Raw genomic sequence first — 16904 nt, 5'->3', positions numbered from 1 at the left:
TTTTTTTACCTTAAGCCTTAGAATAAATGAAAAAGAAAGAAAGGTTTCAAATTTTTGTCTCTTTATTACGTTGTAGTATTTGTTGCCACGTGCTTATTAAAAACGCCCTGACATAGGATTTCCGCTCAACCTCCCCCCGCGCCCTCACTTATTCAACGCTAATTAACTGCATCTCTTACAAAATTTACGCAAAATGCTCTTTATTACGCTCACATTATGTAGCAACATTTCTTGCGTATATATCTCTACATAGAGGCACATACTTGCATACGCTTATGTCGTTGTTGATTATATGTGCAGAGAGAAAATGTAAAAAAAAAATAGTAAAGAGGGTGTAATTTAATTGTATTATATAAGTAGGCTGTGTTTTCCTTTCTTTCTTTCTTTCTTTCTACGCTTTGCTCGAAACGTATTTGCAACAAAACGACTTTTATGCCTTTCTGGTGATCGGTAATCATTTGCATTATGCTTGTTTAGCTCTAATGATTAGTTTTGAATTACAAGCGATATAGAGAATGTTTTGCATTTCTCTATGAGCGCATTACTGACTGATTGATTGGTGTCTGCTTTTAACAATCTTTTTATATACATATATATATCTTTTTGATAACCTACTGACCGTCTAATGCGTTACATATAACAATTTATTTATTTAGTTGTTTTAGTTAGTTTTGATCTTAATCTGTCGTTTCGCTAACTCTTTCATTTCTACCGCTATTACTTGAAAGCATGACAGTTACAAATTAAATCATTTTCAACACCTATTTTGACAGTTCATAAAATACATTTGTCATAAAACTTCTTATGCTTTTTGTGTTTTGTTTTTTCTCTTCGTTGTGCAGAAATGAAAAACGAAAATAAAGGAAAGGAAAAAAAAAAAAAAAGAACATAACGAAAAAACGAATAAAAAATTCAATCAGACAATGGATTTTAATGTTGTTTGTTTCTTTGCCATATTTCCCATCCATCCATTCGATTCAGTTCAATTCAATTCAATTCAATTCAATTCAACTCAATTCAGTTCAGCTCAGTAACGTTCAGTTTTTAGTTAAAGTTTTTAACTTTCAAGATTTATGGATCTCATTGCAACTAAATGGAATGGACGAGAGGAAGAAGAAGAAAGACGAGATAACGCTGCTATTTTTTCCGTTTTTTTTTTTTGTTTTTTATTATCGGTGACTTGTCTTGCCTTGTCGGTCAGTTTGTCTCTTTGTTCTTCAAAGTGAAAACATTTTTAAATTTGTCCAAAGGGTTACTTTTTTTTTTGTTTTCAAGCCTTTCATTCATCGCGAAACTGAAGCATGACTGTCTTGATAGGAAGTTTGTAACACTTGCAAGCAGAAATGAAAAGTTTTGGATCAAAGTGATCATAATACCCTTTTCTAAAATCATTTCATTAGCGTAGCTTTAGCGCGTTCAGTCATCACAACTTTACATGAATGACTTTTCAGCTTTTCTTCGTCCCTGGAAATATTTTATGGAAAATAATCTCGAATAGCCTCAACCCGAGCCGTCGCAGAGAGAGAGATCAAATAGCACGATTTAAAAGAGATATTATGGAAGTTTGGTTCACTTTGATTTCAACAGCTTTGTGGTTTTGCTAACAATTTCTCTCGTGAATTTAAGCCTGCTTGAGCGTGAGCGTAATTTCAATGCCGGAAATCAATAATCCATGAAGCGCGTAATCATGGACGTAATAGCTTTCTTAATAAGCAAAAATCTGCGCCAGCAATCCATAAGATGAAGTAATTCACAATTAGCTTTGCTTAGGAAACTTGCTTGTTAGGGAGTGTTTTTCTTAATAAGTAAGACAAGACCGTCACAATCAAAGTTGACCGTAACTGCAATATACTTATTGCCTGTTGGCTGTTTTAAGCACAACCCGAACGACAATTGAACTGGATTCTGGTTTCAATAAAATTGCTCAACACCACAAGCCGCCTGCGAGGAAGCTCGTTATTGTTAAGGCCAAGATCGGCAACAAGAAGATCGCTCAACAATAAACCCTATGATAATAAACTGACTCCAAGAATATAATTCTGGAGATTTTAAAAGAAAATTTATTCCAACATATCTCCTAAATATTACACTTGGTCTGACGAGAGTTTTTAAATTTGTTCTTTAAATTTTACAATTTTTATACACTGAGAATAAATACAAAAAGTAATTAAAAATTGAAAAAAAAAATTTGTGACTTTGTTTTTTAAGGCTATAAGTAAGTAAGGATTAATCAAAATATAAATAAAAATAGAAAACAATTTAAAAATCATCTTCTCAAGCTTTCAAAAATACTTTTTTGAGAAGTTCGATAACAAAAATTGTTCTTAGAATGTCTTAGCCAGTGCCACGTCATTGCATTGCATTGATTGCTACGGAGTTTTTTTTTTTTTCCTAATTTAATTCGATCAGCGATATAGCGAATATTGAAGAAAGTCGTTGTGCTGATTAACTTAGATTTTCGAGGAGTTTGGGAATTCGGAGAACACACTGTAGCTTCAGTTATTATTATCGTTGGAACATTTATAAATACAAATATTGTTTGCTTACAAGGAAAGACTAAAAAACATTACATTTACAACGAATGCGCATTCTCAGACGATTTTTTAAGCTTGGCCGGTAAGCACTTTCCCTTTGAAAATGATGAGGTTTTAAAAATGATGAGGCAATATTGTTAGGATAACAGGCTAAGTGAAGGTACATTATTTACTATTGTACTTTAATGTAACAAGGCTCCTTCCATGCAAATGTATTGCTGGTATACACGCACTGTATATGGCATACTCAAAAGGTAACATACACCCAAGTAGCCATATAAAAATGGGAAAAAACTTTCGCTAATTAATAAGTGAACCTATTGACTCACTTAGGTTAGTTTCTGATTGAAAAGAATTTAAAGGGAAAAATTCAACGCCATATAAAATCAAGTTCGGTGTTTGGACACGGCCATAAACTCCATTTACGGATAGCCAGATGTACAGATTGTACTATTCACGTTTATCAAGATTATATACAGTATGTAGAGTACCCGTAGAAAATTCTTACGTAATAAACGAACTTGTAAATAAACTCGTCACTTAGTTTAAAGAAGCAAAGTAAACAAGTTTAGGTACAGTGTTTCTCTCTTATCTAAATATTTACATTAGCGGCAAGTCAAGCGGATTCTTGGGCTTTGGTCTGCTTGCATAGCCCGAAGAAGGCGGATTTAAGCAAACTGTTATCTTTAGTTACCTCGATAGTCGTAAAGTAAACCAGTCAGGAGAAATTTTTAATCTCTTGCTTAGTCCTCTTAAACGCAATCCTAAGTCGAACAACTTAAACGAATTGTTGCTCTCTCCCTCCCTTTATAATTCTTAATTCATCATTTGTTCCGCTGGACTTAGAAACTATGTTCGTTTTAGTGAATTCGTGGTTTCCTACTTACTTAAGTGAAGTAAGGTCCAAAAGAACTCTATTTCGAGAAACTTTTTCTTCATTATCTACTACTGTAGCTGAAAGTAAGTCCATTTCGGCAAATTTGATAAATTGCTAGTTGCTTGCGTGAAGCATAGTCCGAAAGAGGATGATTTAATGGAATTCTTGGCTCTTCATTTCTATGCATGAAAAGCTGTGGGTTGAAGTAGACCGGATAACCTTTTGCCTCATTGTACGACCTAAAGCAGATGAATTTCTTTGAGCGGGTTGCTTGAGAAAGGAAATATAGTTTAGTATAAAAAACAATACTTTAAGAGGCTGGCATGCTGTTACACGAAAGTCAGAAGAAACGCTCAGCCTATGCAACGCCTCAAGGCTTATTGAACATGTGAAAGGACCAATTTCTTGATTTTTTCATCGACATTGAAATTAGTGCATTGCAAAAAAGCGTACCTTTGTCGGTAGGAATGCGCTGAGAAGATACTGAACAGCTCACTCTAGCCAAACCACGTCGCTGCATCGACACTTACTCGAATAACTACTAAGTTTATTTTCGTCTCCCCTTTTTTTTTTCTTTGGTGCGGATCAAGCGGCGATGAGTATTGGCTAAGGATTGCTTTGGTCAGCTAAGCCGCCATAAATAAAATTATTCATCATTCATCATTCATCAAAAATCTACACACGCTGTTACTTACAAACTAATAAAGTCAATAGACTTTCCTTAGCTTACGGATTGCGTTATTTAAAAATAATACAAAAATGTATCCAAAAATAAAAATGTTCACGCAAAAGACGCATAAAAACAAAAAACAAAACAAAACAAAATAAAAAACGAAAACAAAAAAAAAACAAGAAACAAAACTTTTTAAACATTGACATCAACAACAACTAAATACTTGACTATCGCGCTGGCTGAGTTCGGTTACTTACTTGGCAACCAGTGCAATCGATATGCGTACAGATGCTCCACTTTGATCAGGTCATCAGCGACACATCGTTCATCATTCCGTAAGTCCTTCGTTGAGGAATTTAAGCATTACGCAGATGCAGCATCGACAGTAGCAATAATACTAACAGCGAACGTAAGGTTGAACATACATAGCACGATCTAAAACATGCATCATTTTATGTATAAATATATATATATATATACATATATGTGTACATATGCAGCATAGGTATATGTGATTGCAAATTGTATGTACATACTTATGTAATAAATTCACACAAATACATCCCACAGTGGTACGGTACGGTAAGAACGCTTTTCAAGTTTTACGCCGCATTATAAGCTCGAAACAAGTTCCCGTTCATTTCCAGTAGCCATAGATCAGCTAACGCGTTTTAATATAAACGGCAAAAGCAACAGCAACAGTAACAGCAATAACAGACAACAACAATAATAACAACAATAATAATTCTTGATTCGATTCGGTTTAGTGTCCGTTTCGTAAGCATTGCATTGCTTTTAGTAGTCATTTGGGTTACGTACAATGTTCGGTTTGGTGTTCGTTTTGATCGGTTAGGGTCTTTGGTGATTTTGACTGACTGACTTTTCGAGCTGTGTGCCTGCCGTTGCTGGTGAAGAGACTTTGATGGATGCATTTCACAAATAACTTTTTAAGGACTTTTGTGGCTGTTTTTTTTTTTTTGTTTTTTCTTTTCTTGCCCGTATGTGTCTGTCTGTCGCTTAACGTTGTACTAAAGTTTTGCTTTTTTTTCTTTTTTTTTTATGAAACTTTTTCTACGCACTCGTCGTCGCCTTGAATAAGTATTTGTTTAAACTTTTCTTCGTTGTCGTGTATGTCGTCTTTTTCTGCTTCTTCTGCTTATTCGTCTTCTTCTTCTTCTTCTTCTTCTGCTTCTGCTTCTACTCCTGCTCACCGATTTTATGTTCTTGCTGCTGTTGCTGTTGTTGTTTTTGTTAACCGTATTTTGAACACCAATTTGGTAAACGACAATTCTGTGGTCGTTCGTTCATTGCGCTTGAGTCATCTTCCTTAAGTTTTGTGTTACTCGTACTCGCGCACATTACCGATATACATGCATGGATACATATGTACATTGTTTTATTATACAACTTTTTGGTTTGATTACCTTTACAGTCAGTGGCAGTCACATTGACGCTATTGCGCTATAGCTATAGCAGTAGAAGAAGCCGAAGATGAAGCAGAGGAAGATGCCTTTATTGGAATGCGTCAGTTTTACGTGGAAATTCTTACCTTTTCGTCTGCATTGCTTTGGACATATTAAGGAGATTTATTTATTTTAGTTTTTACTACTTCTTTATTCTCGTCTGCCTCTCTATACATATGGGTGTAAAGGTTTAAAGGTTTCCAACATTAATTCTTCTTTTGATTTTGTTGCTGTTTTTTTTTTTTTGCTTTATTTTCTTAACGTTAACTTGGCAATTTTTAATTTAAATAAATATTTTTTTTTTATATTTCATCACACTATTATCGTTCTATGCATATGCTGCTGCTGCTGCTGCTGCTGCTTATTCTCCTTGAATCTGTTTTTTTTTTTTTTCATTAATGAATTCACATCTCAAGTGAAAACTTTACTCTAAAAATTTATTAAAATAATAAATAAATTATTTTGTTTGTCACGATCGCTCATAACACTGTCTTTTCCATTTTCTTGCTTAATTGCTTCGGTTTGGGTAAATTTCAAAAGCCCGCTGACTTCTACGCGGCATAAAAATCCTGCCGGTTACGTACGAATTGTTATGCGTTTTCCTGCGCGAAGCTCGAAGTGTTTTAATCAAACAAAAAAGAAAATGGACCTCGTATGGATTGGGCTCTGACCTCACATCTGACTTTCTTCTTATGTCAAATCTTTTCTTTGTCTATTGGTGGCATTAAGGAAACTACGGTGAGAAACCTTGTTTGAGCAATCGATGCTAAGAGTTTGCTTGGAATGTCATACGCTTAACTTCTCAATACTGTCCACACCCATTTTCCCGCCTTCTAAACGAATAATTTCTTTGGCTAATAAAACCAATGAACTTTTCTCAAGGACAAGAAGTCTTCTTCTTAATCCCCTTTGCCAAATAAAGATCTGTTAGAAGGGCGACAAAACTTGCTTGATTGCGGCTTAAAGAAGTGAATAAATGGTTTTATTCTAGCGCAAGAGAGGTCTTAGTGTACCACTATGATTTCGCACTGCCGGTGGAACATTGTTTCATTTGCCTCGTTTCGTTTGTGTAACAATTTCGTGCAAGTTTTACTTAAGTTCACATATTTCTCTTACATTCACTTGCTATCTTTTTATAATTTTTTTTTATAATTCGTAGATGGGCCTCGGACATATAAACCAATGTTACATTCTTCCACAACATTAATTCTATTTGGATTATTTCCGGGAAATTATTTAATAACACACTTTATATTGACTTCTTTCAATCTGGCCATCCAACGATACTAATCTGATGAATATATAGATCTTCTCGAGCTGAACCTTATAATCTTTCCAATTAATTAATTTCTCATACACAAAAGGTGTTTATTAAGTTTTTTTTTTGACATATTGTCTAAGGTCGAATGTAGTTTGTTGCAGTAATGAAATTTTAAAAGCATTGAAGTTTTCTCCGCACGTGTTCGTCACATGTCTTCACTTCAGAATCGGTGATGCTCTGCGCCGCTGTTACAATTAACAGCAAGTGGTCTTTAAAGCCACTGCAATCTCTTCGTTAAAAGCTTTAATTTGATCTCATTCACTTACACTGTTACATTACAAGTCGGACTACTTACCATTATCTAACACTTGCACTATTTCTACTACGGATTAGAAGCCAACTTCACGGTGGAAGCTAAATCGATTATTTTTCGGCTTTATTTCAACTTGAGTCCCATTCTCTAGATAAATAATATCTGGATCCTGCAAGAGCTCTTTTTCGATTCGTTATCTTCGACACTATTTAACTTGCATAACTTTAATGTCACTTCAATTATGTATCGATCTGCCTCTGATGCCTCTGATTGGATCTTACAGCCGCTATGATTGTATTTGACTTTGCCTCTCCAAGTTTCCATAAGCTTTAATGCTTCTTATATGTAACTATTACTCGATTTGGACTCTGCGAAGTAAACATAGGTTAATCTTCTACGTTGCTATTTACCTTATTTTCAATTCAAATGAACGATATTTCATGTCTTCTGAGAGCGAACTTAATTCCAAACATGATTTAGTCAATTTAATCATGGCTTGTAGTTCGTTCTAAACTGATATCCACTTAAATTCAATTTGAATTTGAATTTTTTTGCGATTCTCCTTCCACGTCGTTTGCATATCTAGTCTATTTCGCTTCTACGGCTTGTGATGACACTGCGGCATTACTTGTGACACAAAGCGAATGCATTTAATTTACAATTTTTTCGCGTACACACATTCGCATTTATTTACAAAGTTTTCAACAAACTCCTCATCAAATATTTTGTGTAAATAGAAGAAGAAGAAGAAGAAAAAGAAAACTTTTAAAGTATTTCCCGCATACGCGAACTTATGCGTATGCATCGGTCGGCTCATCTACGCTCATTATTTCGTATGGTCTAACAAATGTTAAAGAAAACAAAAATTAAGAAAACGGAAAACAGAAATGAGGAAAAAAATATTGTTGGAATTTGAAGGAATTCCATCAAAAGAATTACAAAGCGAGCTTATGCCGGTGCATGTCCGTATGTACGTATACGTGTATTTTGGGTTTACATTCATGCGCGCATAACGATTTTTACAGCGGTGCAAACTAACTACGGCAGAATGAATAAAAAAATTGAAGACGAATTTCAAGTGTGTAAAACAGATACATACATAAATATATATCCAAACACAAACACACACACATATAGATGTATAGACACATACATCCACGCATACATTTGCTTTGTGAAGAGCTCGAATATATATATATATATATATGCATTCACGTATGCATCGGTTAGAGTTTAGAGTTTCGCACAGACTTTGGATTTATTTACGGTTTAGTTAAAATGTACTTGTTCTTTATAGTTTTGCATTGTTTTGTTGCTGTTGTTCTGATTCTGATGTGTATATGTGTGTGTGTATATGTTGTTAAGCTGCTCGTTGTTTATTTATTATTGTATTTTAAAAGTTGGTTAACGGTCATTGTCACCCGTCTCTCGAAAACAACTCAAGACAAATGTTCCATTGTTTGTGTTCTTGTGATCTTGAGAAAATTGTAAATTTACGAAATAATAAAAATATAACAACAACACAATAATAAAAAAATTTATAAAGTGCAGCTGGGTTATTATGTCCAAAAAAAAAAAAACCATCTCGATGCAAACACAATTCTGCACAAGTTTCATCTTTACTTCTATCGAGGAACCTAATTAAATTTTGCAAAAACGCGCTCACTTCTAGCTCTGCCACGGCATGAATAACTTGAAGAAAATGCATTCAGCAAAAGTTTCAATTGGAGACTTTCTGTCCGTCTTCCCAGTTATTTCATTTGCTTTTTCATTGTCTTCTTCATGCGAACAAATCGGGAAAATTCTCATAATTTGAGAAATGAGAAATGAGTTATGACTCTTCCATTTCTGAAATAATCGGAGAAAAAAAGTCTGCCGTATGCCTTTAGAAGATATCTAGCTCTTGTTCGATTCTGAACTCGACTAGGGTTCCTCTGCCATTTGTAAACGTTGCGAAGCTCTAGCAATTTACAACACACATGGGCAACACATTTCGCTCCACTTATGTTCATAAATGTGGTTTCGCTGATATTTAGGTTTAAGCCAAAGCTGTTACTTTGATCATTCACGGCTTGAACCATCGTCTATATAAGATTATATATTGTTTGCTAGAATAGCAAGCAGTATCATCCGCATAACAAGTGTTATTGATAAATTGCCCATTGACCTCAATGCCTGCTTCGGTCATTTGAATAGCTTCTTGAAAGATTACCTCTGAATAGAGATTGAAAAGAAGAGGAAATGCACCCTTGACCTCGTTGAATTCATTTCTTGCTAATTATGGCGGCGGATTGGCATTATTATTTTGAAGACACTGTTCCACTCATTCACTTTAAAACTCCTTAGTATAAAATTTTCCGTCGAATTTCTTCTGGAAAATATTGTTATTTTATTTAAGGTCGGTGAAAGTGTAGCATTTCACCAGTTCGATTTTTTTTTTAATCCCCAAAATAGAAATGGCAACATCAATAGTGGATACAAATGTATCTCTAATATATAAATGTATCTATAGTAGACAGAAAGACATCTTTAGTATAGTAATTTATTAATGTAGATTTGCGGTAGATACAAAGCAAGCTATTTGTTGCAGACATAGACACGCAAAGTTACCTATGGCAGAGTCGGGAGAAACAATGAAATTAACATATAAAAATACGCAGAATAGACGTAAATGTGGTTGAATTTATCTGCAGTAGATACGGAAAGTATCTACAGAAGCTCTAAAGGTACCTACGAGCAGATGTATTTACAGTGTAAACAAGAATATCTAGAACAGTGAAATAATAGAAATAAGATGGCAAGACCTGCTGTCTAGGGCGTAACGTTACACTAGTCAAACAATACCGAACGCACAGATTCTAAAAGCGAGATTGCTCTTGAAAGTGTCTGCAATATACAAAATTTAACGTAGCGGCAAGAGTAATTGGAGCATACACATAAGCGTCTGCAATAGATGCGAAAGTGACTACAAAGTTATCTCGAGCCGCATAAAAATATCCACAGTAGATAAAAAATTATTTAATAAAAAATTGCTATATAGGAAGAAGACGGGAAGAGCTGTGATGGGGGAGGGGACCATAAATAATTGTAAAGTTCCCATAAGAGTTATTAAACAAAACTAAATTCCGGAGCACATTTTCTGGAAGTAGCAGCGCTCGCCATTTAAAGATGTGCGTAATCGACGTATGCTTCTGTATACGCAAAACATTAAAAGAAATACGGAAGAGAGAGAGAGAGAGACTCGAGGAGAGAGGAGGAGAGATTCGTTAAACAATCGAATCCAATTTAAAACAAAAGTTTGTAAGGAGATGTGTTCGGTGCTTGACCGACTGCCAAATCTATGCGCATAAGATGAACTCAGAAATACATTATTGTCTTAATCTATGATATAACCATGTCGATGAAGTTGCTTGCAAAGTTGCGATGGCCAGTTGTGTTCAGTTTTTTGGTGAATACATTTGTTCGCTTTTATCTTTGCTAAGTAATTTCAATAATGTCACAAAAGCCTTCAAGCCGCTTCAATGAGTCGTTGCATATATTTTGTACACGCATAAAATGCAGCAGATATCCGCCGCAAACATTTCGTAAACAATCGGCGCGGCGGCGCATTCTGCCCTTTTCCTGTGACGCATACGCATACGCATACGCGCACGTAACTCGGTAGTTGAAATCCACGCATAGTTTTTTACCCACAAAATGTTTGTAATCGTTGCCCTGTTTTATTTAGTTTTTTTTCTTTCTCTTCTTACTTTCAATGTGTACAAATGCACATACACACATATATATATGTATATCGGTGTATGCTATAGGCGCATGTGTTTATTTGTCAGATATTTGTTTTGGAAATTTTAAATTGAAATCATCGGCAAACATTGAGCTTTCGCATCGCATCGTTCATGAATTTATCACAGTTGTATTGTTTCAAAAAAAAAAAAAAAATTTGTCAAAAACGCATTGATAACCCAGTCGTCCGGATCGTCGGTTCGTTTTGCTTATGTGTTAATAGCCAAATGAAATCTTTCCTTCATCTCGTATCTCAAGGGTTTACTTCAAATATTTCCCTGGGCTTTCCTTTAAACTCGAACTATAATGAAATGCGCATCTTTCATCCTAAACGCACAAGTGTCAATGAAACAAGCAAAGAAGAAAAAAAAGTGAGAAGAGCGTAGATCAAATCATTTCGGGTTTGAATGAACGTTGAAGGACAGACAAGTACTTAAATTGATGCTGAAAATGACTCTGAATGGAGAAAATATGGGCGCATTTGACATCCTTCTGGATAATGCATACTTTATACAAGCTTTACATCTCCCCCTTTACCCTCCCCAGCAACTTAAAAAAAAAAAATAGGAAAAAGTATTGCTTACGAAGACGGGTATAACGTTACCATATGGTTGCATACTTTCCGTAGCGCAGGCAGAGCAAAAAACTCGCGAAGATTTTGTTCAAACAGCAAAACGACTATATTCGGGGTGGGTAAGGTAATCATGGTCAACTGGTAGATTGTGGATTTCATTATATTGATGGTGCAAAGGCCTTCGGCGCGTTATCTAAGAGAGAGCACAAACAACATTGTAGAGTGCACAAACATTGCAATTTCTTTGAGAGCACTAGCCTGAAGCTACACGAAGTTGAATTAATTATCCCATTAAAAGGTACGCAACATAGTTTGTTAGAACTGTGAACGGGTGTAATTCTGTGTAAAAAAAAAAAACAAACGATTTGCAGAAAACTTTCCTTTTCCTGCTTAATTCGAATGGTTTGGTCTATCCCTAACGAACTCTTGATTAAAGGAAGCTACCACAACAACAATTAAAGCGATTGAGGCGAAAAACGCAAGCAATATATGTTAAAAGTCATTATATGCGACTTTTCAGTATAAAGAAGCTCGCTCAGGAAATGTTTGCAGTTATAACTTGGAATGCTCTAAACTCCAAGCTGTTATCAACAGACGTTATTCCCTCGGATTTACACGGGTTTCAATAGATGACTTATTGTTTGCTCGAAAGCTATCCGCGTGAAAAAGGGTTCTGTTGGCAGTAGTCTCAACAGACGAAACATTTTGCCGAAATGATATTCGAAAAATTCACTAAGCGGAAGGAAAAATTAGTATACAACAAACGACCATACATTGATGAATCCGCTTATTCGTATTGGTTTGAAAAAATAGGTACATTTTTGACTAAAAAATAACGAATCGAATTAATTTATACTCCCTAGGTAAAGAATATCAGATAAAATCAATAAACAATAATAACTTGAGTGAAATTATGTTAAAATCCATGAGTTCACTTCTTTTTTTTTCTAGCAAATTATTGATCAACTTGTCAGGATGTTTCCTTCTTTTTTTCTGAACAAAAAAGAAAGAAGAGAACTATGGCCACAGATTGTGAACACAAAAACACTGAGCATGGAAAGCAAGCCAAGGTGTAGAATACTTGCAAAAGGACACGTTTCAACGATTCTCCAAAGCGTGGAAACGATATGTTTTTCAATCTGTATCAGGAAAAAGAATTATCCCAATCAATGGAACGACACGTTTCACCGATTCTCCAAAGCGTGGAAACGATATGTTTTTCAATCTGTATCAGGAAACAGAATTATCCCATTCAATGGAACGATCTGACTTTCAGCTATGGGTATTCTCAGATTTTCATCGAATTCTTTTTAATAGCTAAACGATATTTACCGAAAAGAGAATAGACTTAAAGCACTAGCTTTTTAGGCCATTGGCTTTATTTAAAACTATACCGAACTTGAGATTTCAACCCAAGACCATTGACTTGTTAGTTTTTATTAACATTAAATTATCAACGCACGTCAAAATGGGTGACTGTCGATACGTTTTTTTTCTTCTACAATGTTTCTAACTTACTCCTATCCCTTATCATTAACTTTTTTCGCCAAATTTATGTTTTTAAATAATGTGTCAGTCGGAGTTTGCAAATTTATTCTATTCTGTACACTGTTTATATTTTTACAAGCTCCTAGCAGACCGAATACTTTATGTAATATATGGCAAATAAACAGAGAATTAATTAGCCAGCTTTAATCTGAACGCAAGCCGGATTTCTTATTGGTGGCTATGCAAGTTCGAAAGTTATATTCGGCGGGAGAAGAATCTCGCATACCCACTACAGTGCTTTTTTCCATTCTACTCTCAAAGTTCTTTTATTTGATACCCTAACGACTGGTGTTATTAGGAAAAAGTTAATCCCCCCTGTGGCGCTGTGTACCATATGCGTTGTAGAGTTAACCCATTTTTAGGTAGGTAACATCTCTTCATTTCCAGAGAGTATACAAAATAGCTTTAAACGGTTTGACTTGTTAGCCTTATGATAAATAAGCATAACCTCCCAAGAAACTAAAAAAAAAATTAAACTTAATTACTCGTAATATTGTTTGCGCGCTTTCGATCCGTCCTATTTGGGCCATTTTCAATAGCAAGCTGCGTATAGAAACTCCCAAATGTTTCTACTGAACTCCAAGTTGATATCTTTATTTGTGCGATCAGAACGCACACCACACAGATATACAGACGGACGGACATGGATAAATGAAATCAATCAGACTTTATTGCTGATAAAGAATAAATGTACTAAAGCTTCCTTTTGGGAGTTACATATATTTTGGAAAAAAAAAAAAACAAAATGAGTGTACCCCCATCCTGGGATGGAGGGTATAAAAAAGGGTTTGTTTCCACTATTTACTCATATAACACAGAATCGTTGCTAAATGGAGATCAACAAAGACATCTGATGCAATTGTCAATTAAATTTATTTAGAGAAAAAATAAAAAAAAAAACAAAAGTTATAAAGTTTAGTTATACAAAAACAAAAAAAAAAGAATTTACAATATGTAGTAATGGAACAATTGCATATTTTCCAGTTGACATAGCAAAAAAAAAAAAAAAACGAATGCAATTTTTTGAAGACTTCTTCTAGGAATCAGTTATATCTAATAAAAAAAAAGATTGTCAAAAATTTCACATACGACTATTATTTAAAACTAAAATATTTACGCATAATTTAAAAAATGTTCACGAGTTTGCAATAAATAATATTTGCACTTAAAGTCGCTCAGAATACAATCGCAATTTCATTTAAATCAGGTAAGGGTAACATTTGCGATCTGGCGAATTATTTGGATTTTGAATTTCCTTGATTTCGTTTTAGGGGTCGAAATAAAAGGTAATAAGCTCACTATTAATTTGATTTAATGTAAATATTTTCAAATATTTTCAATTCGTTTTGTATGTAGTTGGCTTTGTTGCGTAACAATTTCACTCGTTTTTGAGTATTCTCGAGTAGCGTAATTTGTGCTTCCAGCGTTTTAAGCTCATCGTTCATGTCAATGGTAGCATTGGTAACAGAGCGGCATAAACGAGTAAATATGCTGGATAGCTCTTGTTGCACTTGATGACTGCAATTGGCCGAGGTGAGGTCAACAATCATTTTAAGTTTCTTGGTTGCGTGACGTATATATTGTGATTTAAAAGCGCGCTCCTTAGCTGATTTTGTCCAAGTGAGACGTTCGTACATATAAGCAAAGCCGTAAAGAACTCCAAAACCTGCCAATACTCTCCAGCCTATCGTTCTTAACATAATTCCCGATACGACAAGACCGCCTACAGTACCCCGAAATCCTACAGAAGCCAAGGCAAGACGTGATACGATTGACATTCGTTCTTTAATTGTGCCACCGACCGGAGCGATTGTCATGCGAGTTGGCGTTGCAAGTTGAGCATTACTTTGGCAATACATAGCCGCTCGGTTTTTCCGAATCCGTTTCTTCATCTTCCCAGTGAAACGTTGTAACATGGCCGAAATACCCCAGGAAAACTTAAACTCTAAGGCTTCTTGAAAGTCAGCGCACAAGTTTTGACAATTTAAACAGTATAGCATCTCAAAGGGTTGAGTCCTTGCTAAAATTTCATTTGTCAGCTCACTGAACTTTTCATTTGGCAGCAAAGCATGCATACGTGCGATCATATCACGTTCTGCTGCCTCTATATTCATAGTTAAAGCCATCGACATTCTAGCACGCAAATTAGAATCCAAAGCAGACTCGACATGGGAATTTAATTCCTTTTTATAATAGCTCAACATTAGTGGGTCCGGATGGAAAGGCATATTAAATTTATCGATGAATACATTTAAACGCCAAATTTCGTCATTAAGAGTTTTCGACACTTTCTGTTCCACTCCCTCGACCATATTGTGTATTTGTAATTTCGTTTCACGCGCAACATTTATCATTTCAATCTCAGTGCCCTGAATGTGTTCAATTAAAATATTTTTTTGATCCAATTTCTGATTGAGAAATACAGAGACGCGTTTTAATATGTCTTCTAGCATTTCGCACATCTCAGTTGCCAGCGCTTTTCCTCGAGAACTATGCTTCTCGAATTTTGTTTGTACAGCAGTCTTGGATATGCATTCTTCGAATTCACGTTCAAAGTCTTGAAATTCAAAATAACGCATTTGAAAACCTTCGGCAATTGCACCCAAACTGGGCGAATTGCCTTTCGCTTCTTCTGCACGGCCCTGCAAGACTTCTCGAGCTGATACAAAAAAAACTCTTTGCGCGGCTTCCGCTTCATTCGTAATTTTCAATTCTTTACTAAGAAATTCTACACAGCGTTCAGTGTGCTGTGACTTTACAGATTCTTGAAATTCGGGTTCATTAGCCGAAACATCCCAGCGATTATTCAATATAAAAATGTTGGGTTTCGAGAGTTTTTGCGATACAGTATGAAAGAATTGCTTTTCGGCTCTCGTCATTGTAGATTCAGCATTCAAAACTAGCACGAATACATCGGCGTTTAAGCAATGATTATCAATCCAATCGTCTAAATTAGCCGAAACGTCTACGCCGGGTGAGTCTACAAACACGACATCATCACGCAATAAACTGCAATGTTCGCGAGGCCAAAATATGCGCACAAGAGAGCTTTCGCTTAATTTTTCTCGACTCAAAGCATTTGCTAATTGCTTGATGCTTGTTACATTGAGCTTTTCATGGGAGCCTTCTTTGATAAGATATGCCTCAGGACCGTCACTACCCTCAACTTGGCAAAAACAGTTTGTAGTATGACCGATGCCGGTCGGTAGAATTTTTTCGCGCAGCATGGCATTTATAACCGAGCTTTTGCCATTCGATGTGCGTCCGAAGAAAGCGACTTTCATATGATCGCGTGCTAAAATTTCACGAATGCCGGCCACTTTATGACCATAACTTGCAAAGACTTTCCGTTCGGCTTCGTTAACAATTTCCTCTTCTACATGCAAACCGTTAATAAACTGCGTGACTTCATCTACATACTCCTCAATTTCCATATAAATATCGTTGATTTTCTTCTTAGCTTTAACAAATGCCTGTAACGGCGATTTATCAGCATTTGCATGCATCGCCCGGGTACTAGGTACCATTGCAGATGTCATTTCGTAATTACTTGAATTTTGAGCGAATGTCAAATTTGATAATGCTTCGTACGAGTTGTTCGCGTTGCGTCAACAGCAATGACCATCGAAAGCGTACGATTCAAAGATGTCGCCTTTATACACGAAAATAAATAATATTTATTAGGAAGAAAAGTTTTTCTTACTATATATAAGAAATAACAACGAAAGTAAAATTGACGTAAAATATTTGTCATTTATTCGTTAGTTACTTTAAAAAAAGTGCTTGTTTCGTGCCTTTGCTGGTTAACGTTGCACAGTTCTGCAAACAAGCAGAAAAACGTCTGGATTACTTATGGGTAATATTCCATAAAGCATAGA

General features: G+C 35.4%; 1 protein-coding gene across 1 annotated transcript in view; it reads right to left on the bottom strand.

The window, feature by feature from the left end:
• Window positions 1-14327: 14327 nt before the first annotated feature.
• The window catches only part of LOC119636300 (transmembrane GTPase Marf-like), a 4713-nt gene continuing 2136 nt past the window's right edge, over window positions 14328-16904 (bottom strand). The window contains exon 2 of the mRNA XM_038031604.1: window positions 14328-16575. Coding sequence (XP_037887532.1) covers window positions 14328-16575 — 2248 coding nt within the window. The remainder of the gene's footprint in view (window positions 16576-16904) is intronic.

This window comes from Glossina fuscipes, unplaced genomic scaffold (assembly GCF_014805625.2).
Source record: "Glossina fuscipes isolate IAEA_lab_2018 unplaced genomic scaffold, Yale_Gfus_2 28, whole genome shotgun sequence".
Taxonomy (NCBI): domain Eukaryota; kingdom Metazoa; phylum Arthropoda; class Insecta; order Diptera; family Glossinidae; genus Glossina; species Glossina fuscipes.
The sequence above is the reverse complement of the archived record's forward strand: the minus strand, read 5'-3'. Positions and strand labels throughout refer to the sequence as shown.